The following is an 18,001-nucleotide window of genomic DNA, read 5'->3' on the forward strand; positions in this document are numbered from 1 at the left end:
CAGCCTGCAGGGAAACATGCAGGGGGAGCTTCTAGTCTTCTGCTGCTGGTCAGATGTTCAAAATGAAAAAAACAACTTTGGGATACAGAGTAAAAATAAATAATATCAATAAACTGTTTTAAATTATCTCACATATATATATTTGAAATAAAATCTTTATTTTTGAGGGGCAAAAACATGGTGTGGGTGGATTTCTGCCAGTCACAGGCTGTGTCATGCCCCCTCCAGCTTGTGTCTTAGAATAACAGGAAGGTGAAGGTGTAATATCCCCCCCCCCCATTGTGTTAAGCTGGTTAGTGGGCATGGAGGAGGAGTAGGGAGTGGGCTGTCATTTACCACTGAGTATACACCCACATGTGTGACTCTGTAGTCACATGGGCTGCTCAGGTGTGATGTGGAGGAAATGCTCAGAGCAGAAACACACTGAAAACTGAGCATGTGCACTAGATGCCAACACTGCTATGCCAAATCCCCATCTGCACTGGGGACATGGACAGAATGGGAAGATAGACAACAGCAAGATCAACCAGGTTTTTTGCAGAATACAGAAAAATTCCATAGTGACTGGCTGAGTATGAACAGCATGTAATACAGCATTTATTGTAAGTTTTTTATGATGTGGGTTTATTGACACTGTAGGGAAGATTAATCTGCTCTGAATATTAAATAAAACGTTAACCTTTGGGAACATGTTACATTTTCCACCTGTTTTAGGCTGGAACATGTTCCCACTCCTGCAGCTCTCCCCCAATTCCCCCTGTGACAGTGAGTATGGGAGTTTCTCCCCTCACCTGCTGTCACAATTTGAAAAGAGCATGGCCTTGCGGGGCTCCACCCACAGAGTTCTGTGAAAGAATAGACTACAGGTACCGACAGCTTTTTACTGCTGACAGCTTGTGGTTCTCAATGAACTACAAGGGCGCTGGTGAGCATCCACGTAGTTCATTGATTCTTCCTGTCATTCTGTAGCTGCCTGCCCTTTTCCGTGGTACCGGCAGGGAGCTACACAGTCTGCAGGAGTCTGACACTGCACCCGTGATCTGCTGAACATGGCTGCAATGCTTTACAGACTCCTTTATTATTTTTTAAAAATGGGTTAACAACTGTGTGATTGTGTTTACTTTTCAAACAATTATTGTGAGGGACATCCACTTTGATTGCATTAACATAAGGAACATTATTCTGAAAATGATGTAATCATTGCTTACTTTTTTTAAAAATGTATTTTGTGCTTTAAAGTAGTATTAAACGTCAGCATTTTTTAAATGAAGACATTGAGCACAATAAAATAAACATTTCCCAGTAAATTATTTGTTAAAAGTCTTACCCTAATACTTAAAGTTTACAGGTTTCAAAGCTTCTGGTTCCTGCTTTCTCAGTACTGCTATCCTGAACTTCTCTAGAAGCAACAAATATACTGATAAAATGTTAAAACATCACATTGCTATAATTCATTTGATCAATGCGCATTAAGATTGCGCTTCCAGTGAGTGCGAAATCTTACCATTTGTCGCTTATCACCGGATTAGTTCACACTGGGATATAGAAGTTTCACATCTTTAATTGTCCATTTGGAACTGTCACCGTCACCCAACATATTATCTCTGGAATTTCTACCACCTTGTCACCTTATTCTGGATATATATACATATATATATATATGTGTATTGCAATTGGACGGTTATTTGATATACTTCAGAGTCACTCCTATACGTATCACCTGTTATTAAGTTGTCACCTGACTTATAGTAATATGATGCTTTAACATTTTATCAGTATATTTGTTGCTTCTATTTTATATTTATTTATTGAGAAGGTTTGTGGTTCCTTTTTGGTGCAATAGCTGCTGTTGTAAGCACCCACTAAGTTCTTACCTTTTCTATTTTTATCCTGAACTTTCCAGCGGACCGTGTAGCCTAGAGCCAGTCTGTTAGCTTGGAGAAAGGAGAGGGAAGGTGGAGGGAGGAGCAAAGGAGTGCCTTTCCATCCTAGGCTGCAGGGCTTTGTGTTCTCTTGATGCACACAGTTTGGGAGACACAACTCCTAGTACCTACATGCAAGTGTTGCTCCATAGGATACTGCAAGAGAAAAGGAACCACCCTGAAAAAAGAAACCTCAGGCAGTGGTCATGGCACCAGCCTGAACAGAAAATTGACAAGAAAAAAAATGAAAAAGTTGTACAATCAGTAACTTATTAAATCTGCTGCTGAAATCTTATGCTAAACATAAAAAAGGAAGGAGAACATGATAAATTATTTCATCCTCCTAGAAAAAATACTGCTTTCTCAAGAGTTTCTGGTGCCTTATGCATTTTGTTGATTAGCTGTAATGCCTCTGGTCAAGCAAACTCAAGTGAATACATTCAACTTCTTTTCTTTGTCCTCAAGGAGGTCAAAGGGTTATTTATCTGAGATAGTAGCTGAAACAAACATCCTGTCTAGTATGGCTAATAGAGCCATGCATCAAACCAGTGGCCCCCAAAGAACTAAAGTGCCCCAAATATGGGGCATCTTCATGTGTGTCTCCATGATGGATTTGAATTTCTTGTAGAGTACCCAAGGATCCCAGGTGAAACTTTGGAGTCCCTGTCTCTTGCCTACCCTCTTCCTGTTAAGGGACAAAAAGAAACCACAAGTGGCAGAGGGGATGATTACAGCCATTGACCACAGAAGCATTTTTTCCATAACTAAACAACCCAGTATTGTGGTAGGTGACAGGTTCTCCACCCTGCACATGCTCCCTTGTTGTTCTGCTCCTCTGTTGGAGCCTTCAAGACTACCCAGTACTTCTGGTTATGAATGAGCATGTGACAACCTCCCAGTATGCAGTGCTCTGGCCTGAGTAGCCAAACACCATTCCTAACAACTGTCATTTGATGAGGAAGAGGAAAAAAATACCTCTTTGTGTTTGATCTGGTACCAGCAACATGGAGCTTACTGAGGGTTGGGACTCCCAGTTTCCATGGGCAAGTGGATCACCAGTGGGTTGAGGTGGGTGATATTCTCTTACAAGACAACTTGTCACTTTGCCTAGTTAGGCCCTGGTCAGCCTCTTTAAATAAAGTTATTTCTCATGTGACTGCCTATGTAAGAAGAACCTCTTTCACGTGTGTGTCTAAGACTGTATACTGTATGTGTGTTTAAGGCTGGAAAGGCTCTGACATTGTCATCTTGTTTTATGTCTCATTGTAGGTACTGTGTATGGGAACACGATCTGTTTATGTTGATAATGCCAAAGAACCTCATGATGTTGTCATATTAAAGCATTTCACTGAGAAAAATAGAGCTGTAGTTGTTGACCTTAAAACACGAAAGAGGAAGACTGGTATGTACATTTCTGTTGACTGTTTGCTTTCTTGCACTTTTTGCAAATGGTATTTGCACAGATTGTTGCAGGGTGCAGTAGGGTATCTAGCAAACCATTACTGTGGACCCAGCTATTACAGTTTTAACCTTCAAGTCTGGTGCTTGAAAGTACTCCTTATGAGCACCAAATACTATATTTTATACCTGTGTGTTTTTATGCCTTTTAAAGCGTTCCTAAACCCCAAAAAAGAAACATTTAATCTATTGCAATTTATCCGTCCTTACATGGTAAGGCTGCATTATTATTTTTATTTTTTTCATGCCCATGTTTTCCTTAATTTCAGCCGGTAATTGCGAAGAACACCCTTTCTTTCCCTTCATGTCCACACTAACTTCACCATTGTATCTATGGGGTCATCCATGGTTGTCAAACAGGCTGGACTTAAACATACACTATATTGCCAAAAGTATTGTGACACCCCTCCAAATCATTGGATTCAGGTGTTCCAATTACCTCCATGGCCACAGGTATATAAAATCAAGCACCTAGGCAAGCAGACTGTTTCTACAAACATTTGTGAAAGAATGGGTCGTTCTCAGGAGCTCAGTGAATTAAAGTGAGTTACCATGATAGGTTGCCACCTGTGCAATAAGTCCATCTGTGAAATGTACTTGCTAATAAATATTCCACGGTCAACTGTTAGTGGTATTATAACAAAGTGGAAGCAACTGGGAACAACATCAACTTAGCCACAAAGAGGTAGGCCATGTAATCATCACATACATCAGACAGAACGGGGTCAGCGCATGCTGAAGCGCACAGTGTGCAGAAGTCGCCAACTGTCTGCAAAGTTTGTGTGGCCTTTAGATTAGCACAACAACAATATGTATAGAACTTCATTGAATGAGTTTCCATGGCCGAGCAGCCGCATCCAAGCCTTACATCATCAAGTACAATGCAAAGCATCGGATGCAGTGGTGTAAAACATGCCGCCACTGGACTCTAGAGCAGTGGAGACGCATTTTCTGGAGTGACCAATCACGCTTCTCTGTCTAGCAATCCGATGGACATGTCTGGGTTCTGGCGGTTGCCAGAAGAACAGTACTTGCTTGACTGCATTGTGCAAAGTGTAAACTTTAGTGGAGGGGGGATTATGGCGTAGGGTGGTTTGTCAGTGGTTGGGCTTGGCCCCTTAGTTCCAGTGAAGGGAACTCTTAAGGCATTAGCATACCAAGACATTTTGAACAATTTCATGCTCCCAACTTGGTGGGAACAGTTTGGGGATGGCCCCTTCCTGTTCCAACATGACTGCGCACCACTGCACAAAGCAAGGTACATTAAGACATTGATGAGCAAGTTGGGGGTGGAGGAACTTGACTAGCCTGCACAGAGTCCTGACGTCAGCCTGATAGAACATCTTTGGGGTGAATTCGAGTGGAGACTGCGAGCCAGGCCTTCCCGTCTGACATCAGTGCCTGACCTCACAGATGCGCTTCTGGAAGAATAGTCAAACATTCCCATAGACACACTCCTAAACATTGTGGACAGCCTTCCAAGAAGAGTTGAAGCTGTTATAGCTGCAAAGGGTGAGCCAACTCAATATTGAACCTTACAGACGAAGACTGAGATGCCATTAAAGTTCATGTGTGTGTAAAGGCAGGTGTCCCAATACTTTTGGCAATATAGTGTATGTGCCTCTGATCATCTACTTTATAGTTTGATGGGATAAGTAGTTTACGCTGTAAAGATAAGGGTTTTTTTGTTTTGTTTTTTTTTTGGGGGGGGGGGGGGTTTTGCTTTTTTTTCAACTCAAAGGAAATGACAAGGGAAACGTTCTTAGTCTGAAAAGTGAAAACATACGCAGCCACCACATCAGAGGACTGGTGGTTAGCTGCAGTATATGTTTTTTCAAAAGGGAATCTGTAGTATATGGTTTGTTTGTTTTTTTTTTCTCAGAAAGAAAGCTGCAGTATATACAGTATATTTAGGTTTTGTTTTTGGGTTTAGATGCACTTTAAAGCGGGATTCTAGGGAAAGTAGAACTCTTGTGTGTGTTGATAACCTCTCTACGTAACTGCAATTCTGTACTTTCAGAACTTACTGAAAGGAATGCACAGCTATAAAATAAAATGTTTCTGTATGAACATCACATCCCTTGTTTGATCAAAGTTTACTAAGTGGTTGCTATATCAAATTATTTTACACAAGGTTCACAGTCATTTGTCTTTAAAATCCTCATTAAAGACGAACTACAAATACTGTAGCTGCTGTCTTTTAATACACAGATACCAGTCTAGGAATCCCACGCTGTCCTGACCCTTGCTGGTCTTCGGATCCCCGACACCGTCATCTTGACTGTGAGAAGCTGGCTGTGAATTCCTGCTCATCTGGCAACCAACTGTGCATGCATGAGACATGTTGCACTTTCACATTGGTCCTGCAGCCTCATGGGACTGAAATGTCTCATTCGGTGAAATGTCCTAGGAGGTTGCAGGCAGGGTGGGGGGTGGTCTGAACTTCCATAATTCTCGCTTAGTTTTGAAATGTCGAATTGGCAGGGGGTAGAAAAAGTTACCTGTACATATTTCTCTGAGGAATTCCCTTTACCCTTATTACTGTGCTTTCTACCATGGAAGCTTTGGCTCTTGGTGCCCATGTGAAGACAAGTGTTATTCCCCTCCCTCCCCCAAGGCATTGTAGCTTTTTTATCTTAACACTGTGCTCTATATAGTCAGCCACTAGTCCTGGCTGAATGCTAGCATATATAAGGGTTACTTCTGAGCTTGCTAATTCCAAAACTGATGTCTCTTCTCTCTTGAGGTACCTCTCCTGGGAACTCGTTTTGTGCAGTTATATTTTTGTACTTCACGTTTGTAACGGCTATATCTGTTTCTACTTTGTTATAAAACTGAAAAACCTAAATAATGAATAAGAAAAAAAAAAGTTGCTCGCAACTTCGAAAAACAAAAATAGCTGCCAATAATGTTGCAAGAGAGGGAAGGAGGCGGATGAGCAGAAGGTTCATTTTTAAGTGAAGTTTTGCTTTTCTTTTACTAGGAACATTTCTGGTTTCATAGTCTCTGCTACAATAAACCTCATAGAACTTGTAACCTTTACTCCATCAAAGTTAAACTGTAAATCCACAACCCAACAGAAGTGTGAATTGAAAACTACCAAATAGAATGAGAGACCATGTCTTCACATGTCATTTTGTATGGGAATTCCTCGCCAATATTCTGGTGCCTTATCTGTATGTTCAAAATGTAGGTGGGGCGGAATAATGGATGTGCCATTCCTGGATAGGGCACCCAAAGAAAATGTGTTGTATCCTCCCCATCAACGTAATGGTGGTCTCAAGTTCTTATTATTTTTTGCAAGTTTGGAGGACATGGTGTCAAAGTGCTTTTATCGTTTATAAAAAAAAAATAGTAAAGAAAAAGTAAAGCTAGCTGTATATTTTTTCTATTGTTTATATTTTGTATTTTTTTTATTATAACATTAAAGTTTATGTCCTAGCACCATTCAAGTATACCCCGAATCCCCCTCTCTACAACATGGCTGAAAATTATTTTTTTCTTTTCCTTAAGTTTGTGTCTACTGAAAATCTTTTATTCCTATGGCACTGTGATGCTATCACCAGACCTCAAAAATTTTTGCAGGGGCAGCTGCTGAGAGGTCAGGGGCACACATATGAAAAATACATCTCCCAAGAGTTCATTCCCTGCACACAATATGAGGACAAGGCAGCAGCTTTTTGTTTTGCTGAGAAGGAACTGAAATGTATGCATGTGAAGTAGGACAGAGGGTGATGTTGAGGGGGAATAGTTCGAGATCTGTAGTTCAGTGGCTAACAACACATTGGATTTCTGGCAAATCAACAGGTATTTTTCTGTACTTGCAGCATTTTTAAAATGGTGTACTGAATGTAATTTTGCCCTGACATGCTCTTTTATGCATTTTACAGTTTCAATTTTAGTTTGAATTTTGTAGAGCTAAAAATAGTTTTTAACTTGTAGTTTAATCAAATCCCTATAGTGAAAGACTACCAGCTGATGCAAAGCAAGAATAGCAAAAGCCAGGACCCAGAAGTAAATCTTAAAAAATATCTCCAGCACTTTGGTTCTATCACGAGTAACCTCCTGCAGCGGAATTTGGACAACAGCTCTGCAGATGCAGTTGAAGCTACTTGGGTTTTGTCGCTGGCACTTAAAGGATTATATAAAACTCTAAAGGTAAGACTTCATGACTAATGTGTATAGTGCACTTAATAAATATCTACTTTTGGTTTGTTGTAAACAGCAGGAATAAAAAAAAAGTAGGATTACAGATAACAGATCATGTACCTCAAAATATTTTAAAACATGCAGTTGAATGATGTTATCATTTATGTAAGTGATTCAGAATGCTCCTTGTTATTACTTCATGTACCTGAGTCACCACTACAATGTTTGCCTTTGTCTTGCATTTGTTGAGTAGGTTAACCCTGCTTTACTTGCATTAACTCCATTAGTTTTTTTTCCTGCTAAAATAAATTACTAGTTCTAGTTATCTTTCCTGCATGGCCAATTACTCAAAATTTTCAGTCCATATGAGTGACATGTATAGCTTAAGAACCATTTGATTACAAAGGACAGTAGTGTGCAACAGTATGCGTCTGATAGTATTATTACAGTTACCCATAGAAACCTTCACTATCTTAACCCCTCTCTTCTTTTTTCGGCAACAGATTGTCTCTATGACAAAATCTCAGCCCTGTCCTGCCCCAACCTGGCCACTTCTATCTACAACAGTTCACTGTCATCCACCTTGGACACATTAGCCCCCCTCACTACACACAGAATTAGGCCCTGACTGCTACAGCCTTGGCAAACAGACAATACCAGATACCTCAAAAACCGTAGCCGTGCTCTGGAGTGTTTATGGCGTAAGACTTTGACCAATATAAATCTGCCCTTCAAAAATACAACTCCTGTCTCCACACGGCCAAACAGACCTATTTTATCACTCTCATTAACATCCTCTCGCGCAATCCCCGTCAACTCTTTTCTACCTTTAACTCTCTTTTTTGTCCTTCTTTACCTCCACCCCCTAACTTACTTCCCAGGAGATCGCTAATCACTTCAAAAATAAGATTGATACAATTCGTGATGAGATCTCCACTGTACAGATCTCTCCCTCACCCTATGCTCCTTGTCCTCCTGCACAATCTTTATTTCCCTTGTTTAACCCAGCTACTATAGAGGAGGATGGTAATTTTTTTTCTAAAGCCCACCTAACCACCTGCCCCTGGACCCTGTTCCCTCGCAAATACTATGGTCACACTCTGGCTTTATCCTTCACTCTTTAACTCATATCTTCAATCTCTCCCTTTCTACTGGCTTCTTCCCCAACTCTCTAAAACATGAGCCAGTCACCCCCATACCTAAAAAGGCCGCACTGGACCCCACCAATCTTAGCAGCCTAAGACCCATCTCCTTACTCCCTTTTGCCTCCAAACTCCTTGAACGTCTAGTCTACAACTGGCTGAGCTTGCCACCTTATTGATAACCTTCTCGTTCCCTTTATGTCTGGATTTCGCCCACAACACTCCACAGAAACTGCTGTCCTAAAACTCACAAATTACTTGCTAACCACTAAAACTAATGGTCACTATTCTGTACTCTTACTCTTAGACCTCTGTGCTGCCTTTGACACAGTTGACCACCACCCCCTCCTCCTCAAGAAACTCTATTTACTTGGTCTCCTTGACTGTACTCGCCGTTGGTTCAAATCTTACCTATCTCACCGCACCATCCGTTCATTGCTGATGACACACAAATCTATCTCTCTACTCCTCAACTCACCCCATCAGTTTCCTCACGTATCACCGATTTACTAACAGACATATCAGACTCGATGTCACACCACTTCCTAAAACTCAATCTATCCAAAACTAAGCTCAGAATATTTCCTCCCCCACGTACCTTTTCCCCTAATTTCTCGGTCAGGATCAATAGCACCACTATCAACCCATCCCTGCATCCCTGAAAAACGTTCCCTTTAAAGAAGCCTACCCTTCTTCTAACTAGTAAACCGCCTTTTATTTTCTCCATCAGCTCATCCCCCCACAGGTATTACCTTTTGTATCACTCAACTCTCCCTCCTAGATTGTAAGCTCTAACAAGCAGGGCCCTCTGTTTCCTCTTGTACCAAATTGTATTGTAGCTGTTATATCTACCTTCATTTTGTAAAGCACTGCACAAACTGTTAACACTGTGTAAATTCTGTATACTAAAAATTATTGAGCCCTGTGTTTCTAATCTTACTTATATTCAGGGTTTATGCAGACTGACAAATGTATTTCTGCATTTGACACTGGTGAGCAAATTGCTATTGACTTTAATGTACATAATAGTTCAGATGCGGCATTTGACCTATTTTGTGTTCCACTGCCTTTCTTTCTGATACCACATGTCCTATTGAGGTGTGTTTGATCTGCAGGTAAAGCAGCTCAGGTACACCCTTTTCTTGTAAAAAGTTGTGTTTTCTTTTCAAACGCGTGCACCTTTGGAAACTTTTATTTTTTGTTCAAGAACATCCTTCAGTATGAGCCCTTAGAAACCATGTCAATTACATACATTTTTTTTTAAAATATATTTTTATTGAGTTTTTCAACACAGAAAACACACCCCAGAAGGGGCAAACAAAGAGGGAGATAAAAAGCCTCCCTAATATAACAGCTGTACAGTCTAAGTTATCCTTCATACATTTAAGCATACAGTATGCAAATTAGTCAATATTACAAATGCGGTGCCATCAAAAACAGTCAAAGATACCAAAGATTGTTCAGTTAAGGCCAATGAAAATTAGGGTCCTGGATCTACAGGAGCAGCAGTATCGTTGAAAAAAAAAATTAGGGTCTTGGATCTACAGGAGCAGCTGTACTGTATACGGATTGTCTATCAAAAAGCCCTATACATTCTCAAAAAGCCGAGGTCATTTACAGAGCTCATAGTTTATCCTATATAAGGGGTGGTTACTATTAACCATAGCCTTCCAAGCCTCTAGCAGTAAGGGAGGGGCACCGTTCCAGGACAAAAGTATAATTTTCTTTACATAAACATTGAATATCTTTAACAGACGGTTATTCGACTTTGAAAGAGGTAAGTCTCCAAAAATACCCAAAAGGCAGTTCTTCGGGTGTAGGATATTGGGCAGACACAAAGCAGTGGAGAGAAAAGTATTAACTTCTAACCAGAAAGCATAGACAGTGGGGCAATTCCATTGGCAATAAAGGAAATCTGCATTCATTCCACAGCCCCCAGAAGCAAGCTGGTGAGGAATGCAGGCCCAGTCTATGAAGTCTGGCAGGAGTGTAGTAACTGTGGTGAAACCGTTTTACCTGAATAACACGTTCTTTGGAGGCTATGACTGCCTGCGCATATCTAAGACGGGCCCTCGAACATAGTGCCAAGTAATAGTCAGAAACAGTCTTTTGGGGCCCAAAGAGGGAAGACATTTTTTGCAGGTGGAATTAGTCAAGGAACCAAATTGTTTCCAAATAGCATGCCTTAGTTGGTAATAATAAAACAAATGGGTATCAGGGAAATGAAAATTAGTTTGTAGTTGAGAGAATAATTTAAACGTTTGGCCTGCATAGAATTGGTGCAGATATGCAACCCCTCTAACAGACCAGCATTTAGGGTCTGGGACAGTAGAAGAGTCAGGGTTATGCCAGAGTGGGGTATTTGGGGAAGTGCACCAGATAGATTCCTGTAGCCTTTTTCAAGTTTTGAACAAAAGTGTAAGGGAAGTATTGAGAATGGCAGTACCCTCATGTCTACAGGTGAAACTCATTAGATAGACTCATTACATGCAAGGCAAGATAGTTCAAGCCGTGATTTGTCATAATTGTGATGATTATGGCTTACAGCTCATGAAAACCCCAAATCCACAATCTCAGAAAATTAGAATATTGTGAAAAGGTGCAATATTCTAGGCTCAAAGTGTCCCACTCTAATCAGCTAATTAAGCCATAACACCTGCAAAGGGTTCCTGAGCCTTTAAATGGTCTCTCAGTCTGGTTCAGTAGGAATCACAATCATGGGAAAGACTGTTGACCTGACAGTTGTGTAGAAAACCATCATTGACACCCTCCATAAGGAGGGAAAGCAGACGAGCTTTATGGGGATGCTGACTTCATTTTCCAGCAGGACGTGGCACCTGCCCACACTGCCAAAAGCACCAAAACCTGGTTCAATGACCGTGGGATTACTGTGCTTGATTGGCCAGCAAACTCGCCTGACCTGAACCCCATAGAGAATCTTTAGGGCATTGCCAAGAGTAAGATGAGAGACCGCACAATGCAGAAGAGCTGAAGGCCGCTATTGAAGCATCCTGGTCTTCCATAACACCTCAGCAGTGCCACAGGCTGATAGCTTCCATGCCACGCCGCACTGAGGCAGTAATTGCTGCAAAAGGGGCCCAAACCAAGTACTGAGTACATATGCATGCTTATACTTTTCAGAGGTCCGATATTGTTCTGTGTACAATCCTTGTTTTATTGATTGCATGTAATATTCTAATTTTCTGAGATTGTGGATTTGGGGTTTTCATGAGCTGTAAGCCATAATCATCACAATTATGACAAATCACGGCTTGAACTATCTTGCTTTGCATGTAATGAGTCTATCTTATATATTAGTTTCACCTTTTAAGTTGCATTACTGAAATAAATGAACTTTTGCACGATATTCTAATGTTTCGAGTTTCTCCTGTATATGCGAAATTATGTAAAGTTTCATATGAAGAAACAATAGCTGCCTCTACGTTGGTACAGGCATTACCTGGAGAAAGGATAAGCCAGTCATGTATATACACTAGTTGGGAGGCTGAATAATAGTAGTAGAAGTCCGGAAAATCCAGACAAGCCATGTGAGTAGGAAGTTTAAGAATCTCTGGGATGTTGTCATCGGCAGAGAAAGTCCTGACAAATAGAATCTAGTTGTTTAAAAACACTCATAGGGATTTTTCATGGGGAGTTAGCCACGGCATAGAGAAACTTGGGGAGGAAAATCATTTTGAGGAGATTCACCCTTCTCATTAAGTCCAATGGAAGATCCATCCATTGCCCAACCTTAGCCCACAGATGTGAAACTAGAGGAAGCACATTGTTAGCAAGGTAAGAGTGCAGCAGCAATTGTATAGTCACTCCAAGGTACCGAAAGGAGTCAATCTGTAGACAGGAATCTGGGTGAACATGAGCCAATGCCTCTGGGTCTAGAAGGAACAAACTAGATTTGTCCCTGTTAACCCAAAAGCAGAATTCCTCCACAATATTCAATAAACAATTAAGTGAAGCACAAGGGTCAGCCAGGTATACCAGAGTATCATCAGCATATAGAGAGATTAGTTCCTCGGGTCTCAAGCAGCAGGCCAAGACGGACAGGAGCAGATCTAATACGGGCCGCTAAGGGCTCTATAGCTCAGTCAAACAGCAGGGTTGACGATGGGCAGCCCTGTCTAGTTCCTCTATATATAGATGTCAATTACATACATATTTAAAATGATAATTCTGCCAAGAGTGCATTTAAAAATGATATAAGGTAATATTACGGTGTGCATATTCTGTCTACAGTTTAATACTGACAGGTTGAATTTATAATCTGTTAGTGTTCATAGTCTAAGGTTTATAATTATCACAAATGCCCTAGGAAAGTGAAAAGCATCTCTCTATAGGAGCACAGAAAAAATGTCATATGAAAGTTTCTTGAACAATGCTGTGAACATATCTATAAACAGATCATGAGCTCTAAAATTACATTTATGGGTAACCATACCAATTCTGCTATAAAGTGAACCTTTGCTGAGAGACTCCCTCACTATAGTACTTTAAGTCCAGAAATGTTAGAAGTCCATATCTATGTACTTCTCAGTCCCTGACATAAAATATTGAAAACAGAACATCGACATGACAGCCAGGAAAATAGCATTTACAAAATAACGAGTTAACGATGGCAACCTCCTTTTCTTTAGAAATGGTTTCTTTATATGAATTACCCTTTTTATTTTTTTACAATAGAATAACAAAGCAAGAAAGTGAAGTATTTGATAATGAAACAAATATTTGACAATCGTGTAACTTGAATTGCTTTAAGTTGTATGAAGGAGAGCTTGCAGCAGCCTTAACATATCTAATTTGTAACAGCCTGTGTGTGTCGTTTGTAACTAAATTCCATCATCTCTATCTTTTGAAATATAGTATAGAAATTTCATATTTCCTCCTGGCCTGCAATATGGTGCATATTTTCATAAGAACTGTGTCTTGTTCTTCATGCATTATATGGCGGAAACTGTTGCAGGCAGCCTCTTAATTACCATACACTATTCACTCAGTCCTTCAAAAGCATATGAAAATGAATGTGTAAATATTCATAGGGCAATAATTAATTTATTATTAAGTATTACTGGCAGATAATGTTAAATACTGTTGTTTAAAATTACAAAAGTATTATCTGTGCATATTACAATATAATTATCATTAGCCTGACAGGGTGCACCTGGACTACTTAAAGTATCTTTATGTATGCAGTTCTGGTTTTCCATTTGGTGACTCATACATATTTGTGTGACTGAATGAATGGCTGTAGGAGTATGTAGTTTCTCCAACTATTTCTAAAGAAATGAGGCTAGAAGTTGTTTTATATCACTGTTATTTAATGCTCTTTTGTGTTAGCAATCTATTTAAATTGAGGGGGATACTTAAAAACCTGAGAAAAACATACAGTAATGGTGTAACTCTGTTCTCTGTATATGGAAGTTGTGTAAGGCTCCATTTACATTTACATTATAATGTACAGCACTGAGCAAACTTTTTGGCACTATATAAATACTGTATAATAATAATTTGCATCTGCATGTTCCAGGAACATGCGAAAAACATGCTATGTGCTTGTGATGCCGTTAATTGTTACTAGCTCCCCAAACACGCCTAGGTAACATCTGTTTAATCACACAATCAAAAGCTCAAACTGGATACTCAACAAAATGCACTGCATTGACTGTATAATAATGCAAAGCAATCATAAAGTAAATCTGTCCTGGGAGAAATATGTTGGCTTCCATTGCAAACCCTTTCTTTTTTTTTCTCTTCATTAAAGAGGACATTATAACAGACTATTGCAAAATAGTACAATTGAGAAGGCAATTTTACATATTTGTATAACAATAGGTTTAGTGTCGGGCATATTTATCTCATCTTGAAAATTTATCAGAATCCTGCAGTTCTTCTTCTACGCATGATCTTAGGCAAACACTTGCTTGACTGTCCCAGGCTTTGCGTAACTGTCCCAGAACAAGTCTGAAACTGTTGATTAGAATTCTCTGATCTGCATGCTTGTCCCCCAAGTCATTGACATATGATCATCTTAATAGATTGGGATCTAGCATATTTTGAAGCAAAGGGCAGCAATTACAGCCTACAGTTGCTTTCAAAACATGTTTTCTTTTACCCAATATCTCACCTGTAAAAGAAGTATTGATATACATTTGGCACCCTATATAGTGAAATGCCAGCAATTCTTTTTCACCCTTCCCCACTGCATGCTGTGGTATCTCTTGCGACTCGTATGTTCTGTGCTGAAGCATGAGCCAGCATAAGGTTCCATAGCAGTCAAGAGGGGGTACAAGTATTTTGCACACGCAGAAGAAAACTTGCAGCAGAAATTAAGGACCAGCATTTCACTGCATGGGCTACCGGAAAGATAAGTAAATCCACACTTCTTTTATAGGTGATCTAGAAGTGACCATGTGACGGCACCATGGTTGGTCAAATTTGGAAGATTGTCTTTACTGTGTGTATGTGTGTGCATATAGTGTGTGTGTGTGTGTGTATGTATATATATATATATATATATATATATATATATATACACAGATGTATATGCAGGACATAAAATTGAAATAATAGTCTGCAATGTTTTATAATCCTAAATCCCCTTTCACACGGGCATTCCATTTGTCCGTTTTTCATCCATCTGTTAATGGATGAAAAAAGGACATCCGTGCATCTCTGTGGAAAAACGGATGTAAACAGATCATCTGTTTTTGTCCGTTTACATCCGCATCCGTCAACATATGATTTTTGGAAAGGATTAAAGCCCTATTTTTGTTCCAATAAAACAAGTATAACAGATGAAAAACCGTTGTAAATTGACAATTGGTCCGTTTTTGCATTGGTGGTTGATGTGTAAAACTGATGAAAAAACTGATCCGTTTTTCCTTTGAAAAAACATGACTGAACTGATGAAAAAAACAACGCCCATAAAAGGATTCCTATGGGCAAATGGATGAAAAATGGACATCGTACATTTTACATCAGTTTTTGTTGTCTGCTTCCATTCAGGTCCATTTTTTAAACAGAACACGTCTGCATTTTTGTTCCAAAAAACGTAAAGCACGATGTAAACGACCAAGTAGTCCATTTTTGCATTAAGTAAATACTGAAAGTAAAAACAGATGTAAAACTGATCAGTTTTTTCTTTGAAAAAACTGATGAGAAAAACAGCGCCTGTGTGAAAGAGGCCTTAGGCACGCTTGCATAATGAGGGTGTGTGCATCTCCCATCCTTAGTAAAAATAGATTTTGTCTTTTACATTTGTCTTTTAGCATTGACAGTGATTTGTGGCTGGATGCTGTTAGTGACTGCATTTACTTATCACTCTTTCCCTCATAAGTAATGGATGAGATGTTGAATGTATATTTTGACACATGGTTATTCTTTTACAGTTTCCTGTTTTGAAATCCCTTTAGTTATTTACATTTCTTTTGGTTGATCTAGTTTGCTATTTTTTCCCCAGAATCATGATTTTGAAGAAATTCAAACTGCCTTCATTCAGTCTGGTCTGTTAAAATTGTTGGTGAAGAAATGTAGCAAAGGCACTGGTTTCAGTAAGACATGGCTTCTTCGTGATCTGGAGGTAAGACTAATGAATGCTCTAGTATGGTCATAAGCAAATATATATTGGTTTCAGACCACATACTCTTATTGTTTTTATTATTTTATTAAACTAATAGTTTTGTAGAGTATTATAAGTAACATTAGATTGCCTGCTTTATTTTTAAATAATAATACAGTTATCTCTTTACATCCAGGTTTTATGCTCTGCACTGTGCACATCTTGCAGGCTTTGTATGAATGTCTGTGGATATGTGCACCCTTCAGCAATGGCTGAACTTCATAGTTTTACTGTGGTGACTACGGCACAATGTGCCTTCGTCACCACTCAGGTGGTTGGGCAGTGGGTACCAATTGCTAGCAGATACCCACTCCATCTTCTGCTGGAATTGCCTAGGCAATCCCACTGGAAGTTCTCAAGCTCCCCCTACCCGCAACCTCCTGTGACACCTCACAGGTCCCAGGAGGCTGTGGGACCATTCCCAGTACACGGTGCGGCTCGTGCATGCACAGTGGGTAGTCGGCTGAGAAGCTACAAGGAGTGACAGCCAGTTTCCCACAGTTAACATGGCGCCAGGGACCCAAAAACTGGCAAAGAGCCAACCTGGGCGAGGATGGTGCTGGATCCCTGGACAGATAAGTTTAGAAAATAGTTTAAAAAGATTGTTCAATACATATGATGATCTTATTTATCATATTTAATATGGACGTGTTTTCTACTACAACCAACAGGACTATTTTTGACATGATCTATTCGTTTGCACTGGGATCAGTCAATAAAGAAACACATTCCTTTTTGTTAATTGCCAGATGCAGTATCATTTTCCAGTTCTTTAAAGATATGTACGATCGGCTGGACACAAGGAACGGTGGTCCACCAGGCCTTTTGGCCAGGAGGACCAAATGGGAACCTTGTCCCTGTCAGGAGCTTCGTGCCCCGGTGGATCAGGATAGCGGTCCAGCCCCTTTAGGGGTAGGACAAAAGCACACCCCTAAGTGCACTTTTTCGTGTGGTGTTTTGCACTTGCACTTTTTTTGTGAACACTTACGGGTTTTTTCGTTATAGTTGCACGTTTGCGGACTTAAAAAAAAAAAAAAAAAAAAATCCTATGATACCAATTATGTAGTGATTTGTTTATCTTGACATTTTTACCTTTACAACTACACTTTACCTAAAAAGCCATAACATTTTGAAATGAGGAGGCATCTTTCTAAATTTTTACTTTTGTCTGCCTTCCTTACAGTGGCAGTTAACTAATATGCAAACCCAGTATCCATTACAATCAAATACTGTATCTCTGAGCCTCTTCACTCAGCTGCATAATGCTGATTGAAAGCACAAAATCAGAGTGGGGGTTTTTCCAAGCTCAGCTCTATAAAAGTCAAGCTTCTATTTATTTAGTTCAGACCTTCAGTATGCAGAAAAATGAATATTATTTGAGTGGTTTGGTTGCTTTAGTATAATACTGAAATAACAGGAATGTGCAGAAATCCATGCTGGTCAAGTATCTGAAAGCTTATACCCAGTTCTTTGTTTTGTACAACACAATTGCTTTTAGGTACAATATTATGTGAAAAGCCCATGCAGGCCACATTTTTATGGTGGGTTGTACTTTTTATTGTGAAAAAAGTGTAGCGCTACAAGTAACCAAAATACCTTCTTCAAAACAATATGACTGTATAAATCCAGAATTATTATACAGAAATACTCACCAACCACTTTATTAAGTACACTTGGTCAATTGCTTGGTTACACAAATT

The 18,001-nt window shown here is 39.7% G+C and overlaps 1 protein-coding gene across 1 annotated transcript in view; it reads left to right on the forward strand.

Annotated features, from left to right (window-relative positions):
* Nucleotides 1–18,001, forward strand: part of ZZEF1 (zinc finger ZZ-type and EF-hand domain containing 1) — a 293,759-nt gene that overhangs the window by 235,883 nt on the left and 39,875 nt on the right. The window contains exons 42-44 of the mRNA XM_089655409.1: nucleotides 3,192–3,324; nucleotides 7,342–7,538; nucleotides 16,143–16,262. Coding sequence (XP_089511535.1) covers nucleotides 3,192–3,324; nucleotides 7,342–7,538; nucleotides 16,143–16,262 — 450 coding nt within the window. The remainder of the gene's footprint in view (nucleotides 1–3,191; nucleotides 3,325–7,341; nucleotides 7,539–16,142; nucleotides 16,263–18,001) is intronic.

This window comes from Staurois parvus, unplaced genomic scaffold (genome assembly GCF_062004578.1).
Source record: "Staurois parvus isolate SC_StPar_1 unplaced genomic scaffold, SC_StPar_1.0 ptg000839l, whole genome shotgun sequence".
NCBI classification, from domain to species: Eukaryota; Metazoa; Chordata; class Amphibia; order Anura; family Ranidae; genus Staurois; species Staurois parvus.